This window comes from Ischnura elegans, chromosome 6, assembly GCF_921293095.1.
Source record: "Ischnura elegans chromosome 6, ioIscEleg1.1, whole genome shotgun sequence".
NCBI lineage: Eukaryota > Metazoa > Arthropoda > Insecta > Odonata > Coenagrionidae > Ischnura > Ischnura elegans.
In genome coordinates this window covers 96815170-96835491 of record NC_060251.1, presented here as the reverse complement: position 1 = coordinate 96835491, position 20322 = coordinate 96815170, and the positions used below count along the sequence as shown (strand labels likewise).

The 20322-nt window shown below is 35.9% G+C and overlaps 1 protein-coding gene across 2 annotated transcripts in view; it reads left to right on the top strand.

The window, feature by feature from the left end:
• LOC124161226 (adenylate cyclase type 8-like) overlaps positions 1-20322 on the top strand; it is a 425580-nt gene that overhangs the window by 358463 nt on the left and 46795 nt on the right. For both annotated transcript variants that reach the window (XM_046537495.1, XM_046537494.1), the window contains exon 2: positions 8037-8229. In XM_046537495.1, coding sequence (XP_046393451.1) covers positions 8037-8229 — 193 coding nt within the window. The remainder of the gene's footprint in view (positions 1-8036; positions 8230-20322) is intronic.

Below are 20322 nucleotides of genomic sequence, written 5' to 3'. Positions count from 1 at the left end.
ACCTAGCTGAGTTAATAACTCTCCATCTCGCAGAATTACATCATCCGTGGAAAGAGTTTGAATGCACGCAAATTTTTGCCACATTTGTATGTTTAACAGAAATTTTATTGAAAATAATTAGTCCAGACTCTGCATGTTCCTGCAGTAAGAAATAAGTATGCTGAAGACTATAAATGCGATAACTTCTGATGCACATATTTTATATATCCCCCCAAGAAAACAGCTCATTTTAGGACTTAATATCATGGGATTTCTACCCATCTATAACAATAGACTATCAAAAACACCAATGCCCTATGTAGGAGCAACATACTCACGCGGGACTCGAACACGCGACCTTCGGTGGGGCATATTCTTAGAATGGCATTTAAATGAAAAGAAATTGTTGCCTCTTTCTCCAGAAAATCGTTAAATGTTTAAGAAAACGGTGTCTCACATTTCCAAACGAGACTCCTTTGATTTTGTACTTGAAAGCATTTTTTTAAAGACGTCTTGAAAAAGGTCTAGGGAATGGAGCGGAGAGACAGGTAGATTTCACCTCTCTCCTTCGAGGGTCAAGTGGTCGAAAAAAATTGGAGGGTTGTTTTGAGGGAGAAAGGGCGATAGGGGAGGGAGTGGAGGGTGGGGGAGTGGAAAGACTTTCTTTAATCAGGGCCGGGTGGGGGAGCGTCATTTAAATAGCAAAGGGGAAAGGAGACCAAGGCAAGTGGAAGATGAGAGGCATTGAGTAAATGACTGTCTTAAAAAATCTTAATGATAGAACCTTTGTGAATTTCTCTTGCGACTTGATTCCTACGCGGCATCATTATGAAATATATTATGGCTCCATTTTTTAACACTTCCATATTTTTTTAGCTCTATAATCAAAATAATTAATCATATAATTTCTTGAAAATATTTATGGTGGTAACTATGTACTTTATCAAGAAAATTAAATTTATGCAGCATGTATACATAGTTTTGGTTCTTTTGCTGGCGTGCTGAGATACTACGGTTGGATTAAGTTGGATGAAGGTTCCAAATAAGATTGAAATATCTATTGGCTTATATTGTGAGTAATTTTATTTTCGAATACCTATAATGGAATTGTCTATTCCTGGGTAATTTAAAGGGTTAATATTATGTGGAAGGTTAAGACCCACTTTCTTCTATCAATGTGACTTCCATGTGGTAGTGCATATTACTCACATAGTAGGTGTGAATTGTATTGGCATAAAGGCTCTCGCATTTTGGACGGACATCGGGTTTGGCTGTGGTCTCAATGGTTCAGGAATGGTACGTGTTTCGCGTTCAGATAGTCTTGTCAAGGCAGGGGTACCACCGATCTGTGCCACCACCTAACTCTTAGTCAGCGTGACTTCGGTTTGGTTCACCGTAGTCAGTAACAGGTAGAGGACGTGGGTGTTTCTCTATACTCTCCATTACCTTGACCCCGGTTGTTGCAGTCCAAACATAAGATATACAAGCAACGCACTTCGATGCGGAGACCTTGAAACATGTCGATACAGAGCTTTTTTAGACGAGTGTGCAAGTAGTAAACGGTTGCGAGTGAAGAAAAACTCATTTGTCTAAAAAAGTTGAGAAAAATTAATCTATTAAGTAAGTAGCTCTAATGAGCTGAAATTTCTTTCTTAAAAAAGATAAGTAATTCCTTTTAAATTTTAGTAGATGGTAACAATGCAGTGATTATTTCAAAGATTTCGCCATTTTCGATTTTGGTCATGTTCAGCAGTCCTTATGAAGTTAGTTACTATTTTATGATTGATTCATCGACAGCTACCGTGGTGTTGGTGAAAGAGAAATTATATATGGATAAGTCGAAAAAAAAATGTTTTCCTCTTCGTCCTGAAAAAAAATTTCAAGGATAAAAAGCGAGAGAGAGGCATTTTCTATTCCGAAATTTTCGTTGCGGATATGTTAACATCGTTGCGCATGAAACTCCTGTCATAAAAATTATTCTAGTATGCTACTATGAAATTCGCCGAAATAGGAGTTTACGAGGGAGTGCTAGAACACCAACGCGTTTACAAAAACATTTGGGTAATTAGCGCGTTGGACTGAATGGACTATTTTGTGAGACCTTGAATATATTAAAGCTATTAAATTTTCCGGATAAATATCGATTCCATGGTTCAATATTGATCATTTGAATTTAATTTAACTATATTTATTAATAATATATTCATAATTTTGAAGCTATTTAAACATTTTAAACCAATTATGCAACATAAAAATAGAAAAATATCTTTTAACGTGTCGTATAATATGTATTCAATCTTTCCTAGTGATGCAATTATATTTTCGGTATAATGCAGCGCTCCTTTTTTGGTTTTCCTTAGGAAATTTCTAAAATTAGATTTCTTCCTTCATTTTTTCTCGTGTTTTCGATAATGCTTTGTACGTTTGATGAGATTTTTTTTGTAGATGGTTCAGCACGAGCTATCGATTCTTCAAAGATACACCAGATACCATCTTTTTAGTGTTTTAACAAAGCTTCATTGCTAAATCGTGGGAACTTAAGGTGGAATCCTTTTCAATGGAATAAATATTTTTCAAAATCATACGCTATTTTTGTGCCACGGTATACTTACTAAGGGTTAAGCCGAGCGTCGTGTCCGGTTCCTTCCCATCGTGTTGTGTATGACACCGTCACTTGCGAAATTGTCCCCAGAGTCTGCGTCTAACCGCCGCCACAGACCTTGAAGAGGCGGTCACCCATCGCAAGGGGCCTTGTTCTCGAATCGGTTGGATGAGACGACCGTCTACTGCACGTCCGCTGCTCCGTGAACATTCGTATTGGGTGCTTGGATGTGCTTGATGCTTTGATTAGTGAGCCATTGTCACGTTGCGTCGATGGTGACGACGAAAGAAAGATAACCTGGGCCATGTTTATTTGGCAATAGGGATGTGAGTTGAGGAGTTGAAGTTTAAATGAATTCAATTTATTGATACGATATCCGAGGAAAATTGGCAAAAGTATTTATCTCGTATGACTATTTAATGCTGCTGTTTTTCGCATTCTTAAATATAAAATTTGATACTGCTTCTGAGTAATGATTTAAAATTTAAATATTGTAGCCGTTATTGAGGAGTTTTATTTTCAGGCAGAAATACGTCTTTGGCAGTTTTGTTTTACTTTTATGCGAACGAAAATGTCTTTTTTTGCTTCAATTTTAATTTTTTCATCTTTTTCGTGTTGCCATTATATTTTTCATATCTTTTAATTTTTTGAAAATAAATACTGTATTGTGAAAACATTGTCGAGTTCATTGATGATTCTTTCCTGTGATTGAAACTAGAATCAAACACCGTAAAATAACAGCTATTATTGATATTGATAATAGAATAGTAATATATAATGTTGATAATTTAATTACCATGCTGTAATCCGCGTATAACTAACGAATTTATTACTTTTGACGTTCATGGGAACTGCAAAATATACTCAAGAAAATATTCCCATATTTCCTTAGTTGTAAGTAGAGATGCGTGAAAATCGCAAATGCGATATAGATGCGATTTGAGCAAATAAATGCGACGTAGATGCGATGACTGGACTTTTATGATATTTTTACGCAAAGTTGTCTTTTCGACGGCAAAATTCATACATTTTGTGCCGAGCGCAGTTTAAATGCTCCGCCGACACTCACCGCTTAAAGCATGTGAGCGATCGGCCAGCTGCTAGTTGGCTGGGACTTCACGTGGCCGCGAACTACAAGTGGGCGCGGGCAAGCTACACCTCCACCACTATATGTCTTATTCCTTAATTTATTATAGTTCTACGACATAATTATTTAAAATATTCTGAATTTTGTCATATAACTGTGCTTCTTTACATTTTACCGTCATCTACCTTATTATGAAATTAAAAAATAGAAGCTACAAAATGAGATAATCTGTTATTGAAAGTGCGATAAAATAAAAATGAATGTGCGATTTTCACGTATCTCTAGTTATAAGCCGTAACCACTGAGTTGTGACTGAACTTGGAACATGTTCTTACGTAATTAATTTTCTTGCATAGCTTTTGTGAATTTACTTCGCCTCTTACGTCTACTCCTTTATATTTCCTTTAGTCCTGCTCTTTTCTCCCTCCTTTCCCAAATTGCTCCTCGCTCAGTGCTTAAGTCTTCCCGAAATATCCTCACTCTAAAGGTCCCTCTCCAATCCCTTAAATGTCACTCCCATTACGTAATTTTTCAATCCCCTTACGCTGGACTCTAAAGAGCAGTATTGACCTATCCGCTGCGCATTAGCCTCGGCAATGATAGCATTAAAGAGCTATTTTGTCCTGGAAGTAACCTTATTATGCTTCTCCCTCATTTCCAATGCTTCTCAGATAAAAATGCTCGCAACGAAGAAAGAAAAGGAAGTCAAAGAGGATGAAAATACCCATCTGTTAAAGCCAAATTTGACTTTCTAAGATTCAAGGTTCCGTCTTCAAGAGGAAAAACATATTATGACAACTGAAAATCAATAATTTTTAAACTAATCGAACTTCGTAATGGTTGATCTGAGTGTAGCAAAATGACACCGCTTTACAACAGAGCTGTAGTTATCTTTAGACAACGATTTAATCAACCCTCTATGATAAGTTGTTCGGAAAATATTCTATTTTGAAATGTAGAAGTTGTACGTTCATATCGTCACGAAATTTAGCTCTATGTAAGCTATAAATGAATAATAATCTTCAGAATGATTTTCTGCAATATAGATTTTAGATTGAGAGTGATGAGTATTTAGGTTTTCTTAGGTGTTATGCCATGCTGTTTACAAAAAATTCGTGTATAAAAATAAGGTGCGCGTAGTCGTAATGTTTATGCCTTAAACCCTGCTCTCAAGAAGCAGTTTTAGCGGGTTTTTCACGGAGAATATTCTATTCTGACAAGTAGTGTTTAACTATTTGATTAAGTGGTACACACCACTACACTTGAATTATAGAAGTAACCATAGCAATTTGAGCATCGTCACATTTTTTGACGGACTTATGTAAAAACGATATCTAATACCCCTGTTAAACAAAGATATCCATAGTTTTATGAACAAATTTTCTTGTCCATCCATCGTCTAGTTCTATTCCTATGTGTTGTATATGACAGTATTTTGCCAAAAACTGCATGTCTGGGTGGAATCTTTACCAACGGCAATGCTGGTTCCACCAGATACAACATTACGGTGGTCAAAAAATATGAGAAAATATTTCCTTCATTAAGCCTAACCCCCTAAAAATATTATACCAAAAATGATATGCGCAAAGTTTTACTCAATACAATATCGTTACCTCATGCCTCATTGAGGTTATAGCTAGGAAAAATATTTGTTTAGTAAAGAGTAAAAATTTTTTTCTCAATTAGGAAAAAAAACCATTCGGCTTGAAAACTTAACTATTATACCATTTAAAATAAAATTCTTTTTATAAAACTTTTGTCCAATACATATTTTTGATAAAACTGATAAATTTGACGATATTTAGTGTTTTTCAGGTTACGTTTATTTGTATATGTTGCAAAACCGTCATTGATAACTCAAATTCGTTGGATACGAAAGCACATTATAATTAGAATACAACTGCTCTCTAATTTTTTTTTCCTTTAAATCATCTAATACTATATAAATGGTATATTTATAGTTGGCGTTTTAAACTTATTTTCCATCAACAGTTTTTCAAATATCAGCCGTATTTTGTGTTTTTATTTAGAGCGGCGGTCTGTAGACCACCTAGAGCTATTTTAACTCAATGCCAAGACCCCAAATCTAGTGTGCTAAGAATAATTTTCCTGAATATTATTTTAGTCAACGGATTCAAATAGAGGAGTGATAGATAATGTTGTTTGTCACTAGTTGTGCATGCAATATGTATTCCATAGCGGAGGTATACTTGTTCGCCTAAGCAGCAAGCGACCCACAAGTTACTTTCGTATGTAACGTTGCATATGGCAAAGGATACTGCCCTTGTTACCACGCTCCGAATATTTACGGCATAAGGGAGGGCATTCACGTTGAAGGTGTGTTCGGGTTTCCCACCGGGTGAGAATGTCCATCTATGCTGACGTTTCTCAACGTGATGACGATGGACGACACGGCCATGGAAACGTCGGCAAGATGGAGAACCTCACCCGGTGGGAAACCCGAAACAGCTTTAACATCATCATACGCCGGGAAAACCTCAGATCTTTCTTATTCAAGTCACAGTTCAACCGTGGGTCTAATGGTCTCACAAGTGAATTGTTAGGGAGAGAAATGATAAAATGTTTATAATGTAAGATTCAGATAGCAAGCAGGTTCATAAAAACAAAGATATTGAAGTCTACATAAATGAGGGCATTAAAGTCACGGTTCAACCATGGGCATAATAAGAGGTAGGTCAATGGAGAAACCAGGTTCAAAAAAGGAATCTGAAGGAAATGTATGGAAATGGAGTTCAGACTTCAGGTTTCAATGAAGCCACCGAGTAACATGGAGAAACGCAAAATTTCTCCTCGTCGTCGTTTTCCTCACGAAACCATCGCCTAGTTACTGTTTTCCATGGCGCTTTACAAGTTGAAACATTACGATATAGTTCTAAAATGAAGTCAATATTGAACCAACGTAATACGCAAGTGCGCACAAACGGAGTATGGTTCTAAAAAACGATATGTATTGATTGAATATGTGCATACGATTTCAGTTTTACCATTCAGTTTTATTTTCAATTTGTGAGATGATCAATCAGCATCAATGCTACCCGTGCGTAATAAACTTTAGAATCGTTATTTTCATATCGTATTCATTTTAAAAAGATCCTTTACAGCTTAAAGTTTTAGTATAAAATTTATTGCGTTTCTACCAATATTTGGTGCTTGGATTTTAGATAGTATTCTCAGTGGAGATTCATATGGAGTACTCTGCGTAAATTGAGAGACAATCAGTTCAGAAAATATTAGTTTAGTCACAGACGACGTTTATAATCTTACTAATGTAAAATGCGTAGTATTCACTACCCTTAAACAAAAAATTTAACTATTTCTCTCCTGCAAAACCCATCCAAACCGGATTGGAACCTGCAAATGCAAGGGACGTTCGCGAATACTTGATATTGTTTGTATTAAAGCCGGTAAAAGGCCAGTGGAAAATGTATCTGTCAAAAGTATAAGATTAATAAGGTTTAATTACTACGCGACTGTGTAATTTATTACTATTTATTTTACATTTTCTTTTTGTTAACTATCTGGTACAATGATGCCTGCTTTTAGGAAGAAATACGTCTTCATGTGTATCATGTGAAACATTTTCGTAGGATTAAATTATGTGTGTCAAAAAGAGAACTGCCTCGCTGTTCCAGGGATCTGGATTCAAAGCCTGTTGATAGCGGATTTTTTTTCAGAAGAACCACCCCTTCTAAGAATATTCATGTTCTACGATGGTTAGAAAGGACAATTACTTTAAAAATTCTTCCTTTTAACATGGATTTTAGCATCCCCTTCCCGCTCAGTACTCGCGACAATCAAAAAATCGTTTCCTTCGTATTTTTTCTCCTCGCCCACCATGTCCAACACTTCCTCGTTCCTTTTGCTTCACGTCTAATTCCATCTTATTCATTCTCCTCCAGTCTACACACCAAACGCCCCAGGACTTTTTTGGTCCTCTTTCCTCAGTTATCTCATGGATAAATATTTGGCCCTTAGTGATTTTTTCCATGCGTTTTTGTGAAATCCAATGTTTTAAGTGAACATTCTAAGGGCCCTACAACCTTTGATGACCAACATTCAGTAAGAAATTGCCACCACAACCCCTGCTATGCTGACAAGAGTCAAGGAAGATGCCAGAAATAGGTTTACTCAGTGTATGGAGACATCTCCTCCCTGATTTGATCATCAAAACTATATATCAAAGAACTTTTAAATATATACCTACATTATAATAAACAAATAAAAGTATCTGATTCATTCAATGGGTTTTATTAAATTGTAAAAAAAGAAAGTTAAGTTGCTGCACCCTGTATTTAACATGCCTTATTCTTTTTTCGGTCTACTTTAGTTCTTTTTTCCTTATTTCAGGCCCCTCAGCGGCGGTTCCGTGGGTAGTCATGTGTCTGGAAGGCGCTTGGCGTGGATCAGGGCTGTCAGGAAGATCACAGCCGCCTCGCGGGAGCAAAGGCAGCTGGAAGGAGGATTCATATCGCCTCCGCTGTCTCCATTCCTGCCGATCACACCCACGTCAGAGGATGGGCCATCGAAGAACAACACCACGGTAACTAAGCAGCACTCTTTTGCTTCGATCTGAAGTGAGCTCGTGGTATACACTGACACAGTGCAGTAACACCGTTTTTTCGTGATCCAAATGGGATTAAAGGAACCTTAAAGTGATACTAAGCAACTCCCCGCACAGTCCCAAGTAATTTAAAGTTGCCTATTTAGAATAAATTAAAATTGAGTGACATCAACAATCCTATCAAAAAGTCTGTCACAAAATAGACTAAGAGAGACAAAAGTGAATAAGAGATGTCTATTTCTCCGACAGTCGTTTAGTAATCACGACCGCCGTCTCATGCGCCACAAGGTAGAATTGAGACGTCGACATGTAAGTCAATAAACCTAGTGCAAGATTCGATTCTGAAGTTGGCTTGGTGGTTTAACTGATAGTATATCGATGGATCTGACTTCGAATCCCGTCTTATTCCCGAATCCCGAATAATCTGAAAAAGGGATAGTTAAATGCAGAGTTTTCTCATATTTAAATTCGCCCCTAAATTCGCACGGCAGTATTTAAGTACAGTTACTGTTGCTATGGAGCGTTCACTGTGCAGAATATGATTTTTTAATATTTTGTGCTCTATCGGAAGCTTATATGCGCAACTTCTATTAGTAACGATAATATCGATATTATTAATTAGCTTTGATGCTAAAATTTAACCGTTAAATAAATGATTAACTGCCGTTTGTTACGCAAATGCGAGCACATTTGTATGCTTTTTAATGCTTAATGGGAAGAAGTTATACTGATACTCTTACACCTAAGGAATAAGAGTGTGTAAAATGACCGCAGCTATCAACACAGCCAGGAATGATACCACTAAGTTTAGCTTCGTAAAGCACCATAAAATTCGTTGAATAATTTAATTTTTGTCTCACCAAGGGATAATATCTGGATCAACTTGTCTTATTTGGTCGGCTTCCCTTTCTCAAAGAAGAGTAAATCTCAATATTAACCACGATGATAACTCTTTCAAAGGTTCCACGAAACGTTCAATTCTACTAAGCGGTTTCGGCGTCTGCAATGTCAACTTTAGTACCGATCAGCTTGATAGAAAATGACGCTATTGACAATACTTTCGTATTTTACGTGAAAAAGACGATAGTTACGGCAAAAAATTCAATTAAATCGGTGCTGGCATGGCGCAATATGAGATGGAGGATTTAAATAGTCTCTAATTCTCATTATCAATTGTATTTGGTTAACCTAAGCTGCTAGTATTTTTAGTTGTCTAAAAAAAATTTTTTTTTCGTTTTTTCCAACACCTTATGAAATCCTTTGCTCCTATTCCTCTCTAGATATACCTTCTCGCCCAAAACTCGTTATTCTTCTATTTTTTCAAAACTTTTTTTAATGACCTCAAAAATGGAAGATTCTAGACCTTGCAGTTGTTTAATAGATTTTTCGAAGGTGTTCCTGATATTTTTTGCCCATTAAAATATGCTTAGTGATTCTATCCTTCGTACAAATCTCTCAACGCTTGAAATCATAAATTTTTACCGGTTACTCTAAATGACTTTAAGTTTTTTTTTGTCCTCTCGCATGAATGTAGAAACAGATCTGAAAGTTTCACTTAGTCAAGGAAATATGACAACCGTTTTCGTTTTATTTCCATTTTTTCTCATAGTAAAGTCTAGGGTTGTATTACAGACGAGTGCAACAACACCAAGCGTTTTAATCACGGAACGTCTTGAAGAAATATCTGCCCTAGGGCTTTTCAACTTGCCAGACATAATGCTGGAGCGTTTTGTAGGTTGTAAAAATCTCAAGAGGCCGTTTAATTATGTGCTTTCTCATTCAACACAGAACGCTTGAGAGCCTTGGAGTTCGCCATTTTATTTTTCTCTTTTTACAGTTGTTTGTACTTGAAACTCAAGATTTCGAAAAATCAATTGCGTGTAAACAATGGCTTAGGGTTGAAGCATATTTTCTCGGCTCTTAGGAAATTTTATTGTTAGGTGCAAATTAGAATTAAACTCGTATTTATTTATGGTAGCAAAATATCAAATTAATTTATCGGAGTAATAAGATCGTGAATTTTAATTACCTGTAAATTAATCTCATGAGAACAAATTGCGGTATCGTAGCTTCTAATTTACCAGTTTTTAGGGAGGTAATTTTATGAATGTTGTGGGTCAATGATTTTTCGGCATTGAAAACTTTATACACCGGACACGCAATGCTTTCCGGGGTTCTTTATATTGCTACACCACATGAGGTAATGTTTTTTTTTTAACTTTTCTCTTATTGCTCTGTATATTTTATTTGCCACTGTGTTCTTTAGTCTGGGTTGAGCTCTACTCTCAACGATTGAAACCAACCTTTGGAACAGTTTACTGACCATTTTTGAGTGAGGAAAGGTAGTGGTAAGCCATCGTTTGATGAGGAAATAATTTTTTTGATGTGGGCAGTTGCATGTCTCAAAGGCTTTACCAATTGCCTTTCGCAAGTTTTCTTTTAAATTGAAAACCCGCTGGACCTTGCTGTCACTGATTCCGCGACTGGTTGCTAGGAGTTTAAAATGCTCTATACTATTCAATGCTTTCATTTTAACGTGAATATTTATGCTTTTCAATTCAATGAATCTTTGGCGTAAAAATATTTTTAACGATGGCACATAAAATATTCGTTGGAACTGTCAAATCTCTTAGAGCTGTCGTTAGACTTTCATTAAGATATTATTTTTTTTATTTTATCTCGTACTTACATAAACACAATGTTTTGATTTGAAGGTTTATTTAGCTTGGTGAAAGTAGAGCTCACTCCAGACGTAGCTACAGTCGTATGATGCCACACATTTTGAGTGCATATTGGCCAATCCTTTACCCTGGACCACCTTTCACTTTGAGGATTTATGTTTGGGGGTTTTCGAAGGTTCCTTTGAGCCAGGAGTCCCCCGATAAGCGTGTTGTGGGAAGATTTTCTGTTGCAAAGTAAAAGAGGGGTACTATTTTGCACTCCTCCGGCCACATCGTTAAAATATAGTGAGCATATGGGATCTAGAGCACAAATATTTAATATGTGAACTTGATATATACCAAAGAATGCCAGGCAATTCGCCAAAAACTGCTACGGGCGTGCAAAAAAGCGTAACAATTATGTTAAACGAATTGGGTTGGGAGCCAATAGAGACTCGGAGGCTGCACGCTAGACTTATATTGCTTGAGCGATTAAGAATAAGTACATTAGAGATTATATATACAGAGAAACGGGAAACGTCATATTAGAACCCCTCTTAATATCCATGTCCGGCAGAAACAATAAATTAAGAGAGATATTTTGCAAAACGAATATGTATGGGATTTTTTTCCCGAACAGCAAGGACTTTAACAAATGCTAGGCGGAACTTGGTAAAAGGAATTCCTTTTTATTGGTAAATGGGTGGCGTCCACCTCCTCCACACGCGTATTGAGTCAGCTTGCGTAGTAGAATTGCAGATGTAGATTTGTTACCCAACTCTTTACCTAAAGTCCCCAATATTGCTATTAACCATCACAGTTTTTCCAAGTTTTCTTTTAAATATAGAATATTTGATATTATGACGTTTTTATGATTTTGCTTTGCTGTTTGCCATCTTGGCCGGGTACAATATCTTGCAACTCAATTCTAACCTTCTTTCCGGTTAGCAATCGAGCTAAAATATTCATGATAACTCAGAACCAGATTGCAATGCAATATTCTAACAATTTTATTATGATTTAAATTGTATTTCAAGTATTATTCAGAATTTAAAATTAAATATGGAGGTAAGTTCAAAAAATGGGCCCCGTAGTCCGATGGTGGCGCTGCAATCATTTATAGGAACGAGAATGATGGAGTCATGATAACGAATTTGTTTACATCAAAATTTATGGAAAAATTGATTTAAAAAAACTAGTACTCTTTTCTGCTCGCGATAAAAACGTTGTTTTTTATAAAATTTATTTTTATTTTTGATGCGGTGTAACATAAATTCTGTATGAACTCCAGCTAAGAGGCTTGCTTTGTCCTAGCGTAGCTTACTTCTCTAATTGCGAGAGATGGTCTTTAAAAGTGCCCTCGTGGCTGTAGCATCATTTCGGAGTGAGCTGACCCCAGTCACCTGTGACCCTGTCACGCGATCCGCTGATCCGCCGGCTGGCTGGCTGACCCACATTACTCCCGGCCCTGAACTTGGCCTTGCCCCTCCCTAATGATCCATCCACTCCCCTTCCCACTGCCAACTGCGATTTCTCCACCGAGGAGTGTGCTCGAACGAATCGGGTTTTCTGCTACTCCCTCGCGAAACATGATCGATGAATGAGACGGCAGCAGCGACAGAATAAATTTCTTATCCGCTAAACGGTTTGGGTTGAACGGGCGGAATTGAAAAACACTTAATGAAGTTTAGTGGGACTATATGATTCAAAATAGATATTTTTTTCCTCTTTTCTAAAATGGAAGTTTAAAAATATAAGTTTTCAGTTATAAGGGATAGGTCAAATAAATTATCTTACCATCTCTCTTACCATCCTTCGCTCTATAACGTAGAAATCATCGGAGCCTCAAGTAATACACACCGTAGATATTCTACTCCTTCGCTTACATAATCTAATATTAATTATCCGGTAAAAAGGTTAGGTAGGACGGGTGAAATTTAAAAAAAAAAACATTTGAGGAAGCCTGATTCAGAACAGATACTTTCTTCCTATCATCTGAGATTTAAATTTAAAAATATCACTTTCTCCATTTATAAAATGCAGGTAAAATAAATTACCTAATCATATATTGCTAACCATTTCCTCTAAGAAGTATTAATCATGAGGATCTCAGGGGATGTCTGAAAGATTTTTTTCTCTCATGAACGCAATCGATTAATGAAACAGCGTCAACACAATAAAATACCTATCCGCCAAAGGCATGATTGAGAAACGCTGAAGGAAGCTACAATGTGACTACTCAATTCAAACGGGATACTGTAAAATCTTTATTTAAAAATTTCAGATTATAGTTACAACGAGAATGTACGAATTTTCTCACTCTCATTTACTAACCTTTGCCAATGTTCCGTTCATTTTACGAAATATTCATAATATTTCACTGAACGCTTTTCATTTCAGTAAAAATTGCACGATTTTCATTATTATATGTCTTCACTGGAAGACACAAAATCTTCCCTTCTATCTAATGATAAAATTCCTTCAGACTTGCTAAAAGTAGTCGGTGAAAATTCTCCCGTCAATATATTTCATATCTATTCCCGTCTATGTATTTCATAACTACCTAATCTAGTCATTTAGTCATAAAATTTGTTGTTCTTGAAATGCTCAAAGTTTCCTATTTTTTCGTGGCGATACAGTCAACTTGTTGACGGGGTAGTTACGAGGTTTCAAATAGCTTCCTTTATTTAAATGATCTAAAATGTTCGTACGCAATTATCTCCTTGCTGTCTGTATTTACATCGTGAATTCATACTTTTTCCCTATCCATTATCTTTTGTATCCTTTTATGTGACTTTTCGGCATTGTTTCCAAAAGAGTACCGTGAAGAAAAATCACCATCACCCGCTGTCTCAAAGAGCCTTTTTAAGCTTGATATGAGTTTATCCTATCGCGTAATGGGTGAGGATATTATCCCGCTAATACCGACCTCAGGGCTTAAATTAAACAGCTCTATCGCCTAAGAAATCAACCATATTCTTTTTCGTAATTTAAGCAAACGTGCGAGGAATAAAATCCCTATTTGCTGAACAATAAAAGGATCTTAGAAAAAACTAGAACACGCGGCGCATTCACTGATACCTAACAAAGGCCCGTATTTCAGCCTCGAGAGAAAAAAAAGCCATTCCAATTTATAAAGAGTAATCCCTTGGTAATCTCCAGCGTGGGCAGTAAGGGAAGAGTAGATACTTCCCATTTCCTCGCTATATCCTCGCTGAAAACAAAAAAAAACGATATTTTCGCATGTGAAGAGCTACAGATCCTACTCTCGAGTCTCCAGGGGGCTCTGGCGGCTGCAGTTGGACTGCTCGCCTGTCGCCGGCAGAGCATTTTTAACTCAGAGAACAGGGAATCGGGGTCCTTTTTATTTACTCACTTTTCCGAGTAAATAAAAGTACCCGTATATCCGATTACCCGAGAAGCCGGAGTAAGCCTGTTATAAATTTAGATTTCCCGAATATTTTGTGAACCTTTGTTTCTTTCCTATGTTGACATAGGACGCAATACACTAAGAAAGGTAGCGCTAAGAAATTGAGTCAAGAGCAAATTTTGTTATTTCATGTTGGCATTTTTTTCTATTTAATGAATTTATTGTAGGTACCTATATAATATAATATTATAATATGGATATAATAATAATATTTCTTAGTATTAACCCTTAGAGTGCGAGGGAGCCCTACCGCGCTCCTCCTCAAATGTCACTCTTACAATTAGATTCTGATAGTTCACTAATCATTGAATAGCCAATATTCATTTTATTTTAACATTGACTATTTTCTTTTTATTATCAAAATAAACTCATATCACCAAAAATTCGTTAAATAATACATTAAAAAGATGAAACCACACGCAATAAATATTTCCTAAAGTTTTTTAATATATACCTTTAGTTGTTTTTGAGACCTATTTTTTTCCTAACCTACTGAAAAATTAGCAAAAATGCCTCGGTTTTTTTAGCATAGCATCCATAAAATCGGTTGGCACTCAATGAGTTAAATAATTCCTCATCAATTAGGAGCCTGGCCGCATTCAGACAACGCATGGTAATCAATCCAAATTCCTAAATTGAATCTAGAGACAATCGCTAGAAATCCCGCGATTGTAAAGGATTTTACATCATAGTATAAGGAATATAACATTAGTATATTATACTGGCCTGAAATATAAAAACTTCTCTATTTACAACATTTACGCCATTACGAGGGCCTCAGGATGCACTTAGTTAATGCACGATGATAAGATACGATGAGTTGAAATGTATCCTTCTATCAATCGGGAGTATCAGTCGGCCTCGATGGCGGCGGGGTAACGTCCTCGCCTGCCAAAAAAAAGAGGACGCGGGTTCGAGTCCCGCTTAGGTAGATTTCCCCTGTCCAGGTCATGGTTATTCGTGTACCTTTAGTTGTTAAATTTGTTGAATTTAACTTTGCTTAAAAGCCGCTTTGAAAAAATTTGGCGGAAATTCCGAAAGCTTTTTTTTTATGCAAATAAAACTCATATGTTATGCCTGTCATTAATAATTCATAGCAAATTAAAAATTAAAGTAAGTTTAATAATAATGATGGCAGAATTTAATTTCAATATGTGATAATTTAATTAAATAGATTTGAAAAATACTTAATCATGATTGACAGCATTTACTTATTATATTGGTAAAATTCGCATTATTTTATGACCAAAAGCTTTCACTTATCGTAATGATTTAAGCAAATATTTTTTTATTAAATTTACAGCATAAATAACACGCCCTATATACGCATCGATTTCGAAATGGGAGTCGGAACCCAAATATTTAGAGAGGTTGATTAATTTTAAAATAAAAATGCGATGCTATTTCACGCAAACTGCATCTCAAATATGACGATGATTAAAGTGATTTAAAAAATTATTATTTCGACTACTATGCATACATATTTGCGCATAAATTATAATTCATTTTGGTCTCCCTCTAGTTTTAAGAATTTTGTAACTTTGTGAATTTTAAATTAATATTATGCTTTACCATAGAGTAAGTATATATTTGTACTTACTCTATGGGCTTTACGAAATCTTACCGTACATAAATCGTAATTCTATATTTCCTATTTTTGTTGGGTTTTGGAATGTAGTTCATTTGAAACAAAATGTTTTTATCTGTAGTTGAAATGAACTATAAATGTTGCTAGGTAGTTTGGGTCCGCATGAATATTTCAAATCGTGTTTTATTAATAAATTAATTCCACATTTATACCGGAGTTATCTTTACTTTATCAAGTTAAATACTGGCGTTGTTTTGATGTATTGATATTAATATCAATATTTTTATTGCAATAATAGTAATTCCTATAAGATATTCTTTGATATAAATGCCACCTTTCACAAAAATAATTTTTAAGCGTTCTGCATAAATATTTGTGCTATTTTCTACATTGCTAGCCTCAACCTTTCAGTGAATTTTTAATGAGTTCAGAGGTTTTATTAATAAAACTGGAGCGATAGTATTGCACGTGAATGACCTATTGAAAGTTGTATATATACGCCGTACATGAGTAAGGAAGGGAGGGAAAATTTTGCTATGGGCTGTAAATTGTTCGTTAAAAACCATTTTAAAACACCTCTTTTAACTTAGTACCAACCATTTCATTATGTAAGCGGAAATAATGTCGAAAGAAAAAATAAAAGATCATGTTTGGAATCAAATTATAGTGTAAGAGTAATTTCAATCAAATTACGTCGGTTAAATAAAAGTGGAGATACCGTTGTGACAAATAGCTTTAAACAGTGTTGATCCAAATATGAATTCATTGAAAGATACGGATGTTGAGACACCATGATTAATCTTTCTATCGTTATCTCGTAAACCATTATTTTTCAGCTACCCTCTGAGATAGTGTAAATGGGCCTTCGTTTTCAACTGACGGAACCTCTCTAGTAGTTAAGTGGTTTCAAAGACCGGACCTTTTTAATTTTGACCTTGTGCTCCTCTTTAAAAAACGTTCAGACTTTTTGTTAGGGCTGATTTTATACTAGTGATTTGAAATTTGTGTGTAAATTTAAAGAGAAAGATTGTTTTTTTCTAAAACCGTTATCTGGAAATTTTATCGGAATTTCCTCAGAAAAGGAGTTTACAGAAAGAATCAAATATGTTTTTATTTCATTTATGGGCTCCTTTATCATGTTGAGCAGAAAAGAGACGGGCCGAAATATCATATACGAAGTGAAAAACTGGAATCACGTCGATATATTGACCTTATTTTTAATATTTCAATTTAAAAAATAATTTATTTTGAATCATTTCTAACTTTAATGCTACCTTTAATAAAAAATAACTAGTAATCTTTCTAGCGACAGATGCGTGAAATTTCAATTGTGGTCATTAAAAGTAATATACGGTAGGCGGTGTTGTAGTAATATTGGATTAAGCGTAGCGTGGTTCAATTGAAATTTCCTAGCTTCCCTACCCTACCTGCAGTGCCTACATCCTGAGTGGAAAGCATTGTTCTACGACGAGGCGGCTTCCCTTTAAGCCATTTGTAATACAGGTTGGAAATGACTTTTCCTTGTTCAGAACTTGACCTAGCCAAGTTTCATTCCCCGAAGACTCCTTAAATCCTTTTAAACGTAATTTAAGTCCTGTAAATAGTATGATCTTCCAATTAAGTCAGAGAAAGATAACATGAGGATAGAAAATTAAATTCGAAAAATTATAGCAAAGGTGTGTGCAATTTTGCAGGCTGGTTTAATTTGAACACTCTATTATATAGCCTCTTTTCCTTTGTATTTATTTCTCCTTCCGTGCAAAATTGGCTCCTCAAATTTAACCTATTAATAAAACTTACATGAGTGAATAACAACCAACGTATCGGCATTTGGGAAGACTGGCCTGGCCGGTCCTGCGTGGGCCCAGGGCATGTAATGCATTTTTCTTAAACATACGGTGCACCTCGTATCTTGAAAATACGGTAGGGGAGACTGGGTACGTTTGTGACAATTTTCATTTGATCGCCCTTAGCTCTGTAAGTAGGCTAAGCTGAACAAAGAGTTTCATATTACAATTTGTACATTATTACATATTTAAATATTAAATTTGTATCCCTGAACAAAATTCTTAGCTCATAGGAGCAAGTTATAAAAAAAATTATAAGAGTCATAACAGACCGCACCCCACGGGCGGTTGTGACAGTAATTCGGGTCGGTAGTAACAGGTTTCCAAAATACTCTAAAATGGTCTGAAATTATTTTAATTAAGTACATGAAATATTTTACATAATACAGCATAATCTTCTTCCTGAAAACATAGCAACTTAAAACAAATAAACAAAAATAAAATCTAGGAACACTTCAATCATTTGCAACTAATATGGCAATATAGTATCTAAAATTATTTTTCAGTTTCTGCATACACTCTATAGTTAATAAATCAATATTTATTGACAATTAGTTGAGAAGTTGATGAAACATTTCTAGTTATGCTTTGAAGGAATTCTATTCAAATATAAAGTCGATATGGAGAGCCAAAATAAACGTCCGCTCTACGTGTTAAGTATTTTGATAGCTGCTGCTGTTGTCAGCCGAAAGGCGAATGCACTTTGTTGAGAGCAACATACCCAATGCTGACAATGCTTTCATTTTCACCCGCATCAGAGCTATCGCATTTACGAACATATTATAGCAAAGACATGCGATTAACTCTGCACATTGCCGCAGCTCTCCGTAAAGAAGTCTCTCGTTTCACCTCTTTGTAACCGTATTCATAGTGCATTATGCCACTCTGTTCTTTCTTACGCACATTCTGAGCATCCAAAACAAGAAACAACAACTTTTAGTGTGTCACAACCGTACCCAGGAACAATGTCACAACAGTACCCATAGCACTCTTTCGGAAAAACAAAAAACAAACGCCATGTCGATACCAAATAACTTCCTAACAAAGTAATCGCAGCTATTGAATCAATAATATTTATCTTATATCGAAAAAAAATACTCAACTTTCCTTCTATATTCATGCAACAAAAATCGTTAAAAGAAATCGAACAAAAATATTTACTCTTCACTGTTGCAAGCAAGTCATTGAGTGCACTTACATTAATCATTATGCGTCTCCTTACGTGCGTAGAGCAGAAACGTCACATGAACGCATACCCCAGCAAAAAGGTTTGCACAAAGATGATTAATAGTGAAATGCAGAATCCTTTGAGAGTCATATTTTCCTTTAATCGTGTCAAAAAGTGTGCCTACCCGTCAGGATGTCCAACCACAAAATTTGAATGACGTGCCGTAACAAACGGTAGTGAGAAATAAACACAAATGACGCATGGGACAAAACCACAAGTAGCTGTATCGTTTTTCTTTATTTTTTATTCTATGGTTCGTAAATATTTTTATTACACTGTATAGCACGTTTTATAATTTGAAACTCGGGAGCAAAAACACATCCGCACGCCATGACTATTACAATCCCACACCGCCTCTTCACCATTCACAACAATCTCCATCCACCATCACTTTCCTCACTGCTCCTCTCCCACCAAGTCGTTGCTAGCTGCAAGACTCTACGTTTCTAGTAAAAAGAAACATGTTATGGAAACATATGCTCTGTGTTATTAGCATGATTGTCTTATCAATATTCTCCGACTCAACTCAAATAAAACTCGAAATCAATTGTTACATAGCAATACGGACTTCGGGAACATGAGGTACACCTACGTAACAACCTAGATTGCAATCCGTGCAGCCGTATGGAAATGCATAGCAGATATACCAGTAGACATCCTCTTTTATATATGAATCGCTATCTGCACAAAGGCATCATGTCCCAATTGGACGATTTTTCTTTTTTTTTTAGATAAGTCGTTGCTAGGTGCAAGACTCTACGTTTCTAGTAAAAAGAAACATGTTATGGAAACATATTCTCGGTGTTATTAGCATGATATATTTCATACTAGTAGGAAACGTTGAGTCTTGCACCTAGCAACAACTTAAAAAAGAAACGTCGTCCAAATTGCGGGCATAATGCCTTTCTCCAGTTAGCGATTCCTATGGAGATTGGCCCATATGACCACATCCCACAGGAGCTCTGCGAAAGAGTGCACAAAATGGCAAGGCTTTAAAAATCAGAAGAACTGAAAACGCTGTTGCTTAAAACTGTAAGTTGAACTGTATAGTTTGAATCTTTCAGGAATGCTAGCGTAAATGTTTTCTTTCCCTTTCCATTTTTAAAGTGGACATTTTGTCATTTTGGGTCCCTTAACGAAGTAGCCGCCGGGGTCCACTTCGCCATTGATTAGACTCACGATTTATTTTGAGGAAAATAAACGAAAATGAGTGTTACTATGACTCGGCCCTATTGCTGCACTCCAACGAAACTGGGTCGCGGCATTTGTTTCGCTTTTATTGAGTCAGCGTTTCAAGTGCTTGGATGGTTGCTTGCTTC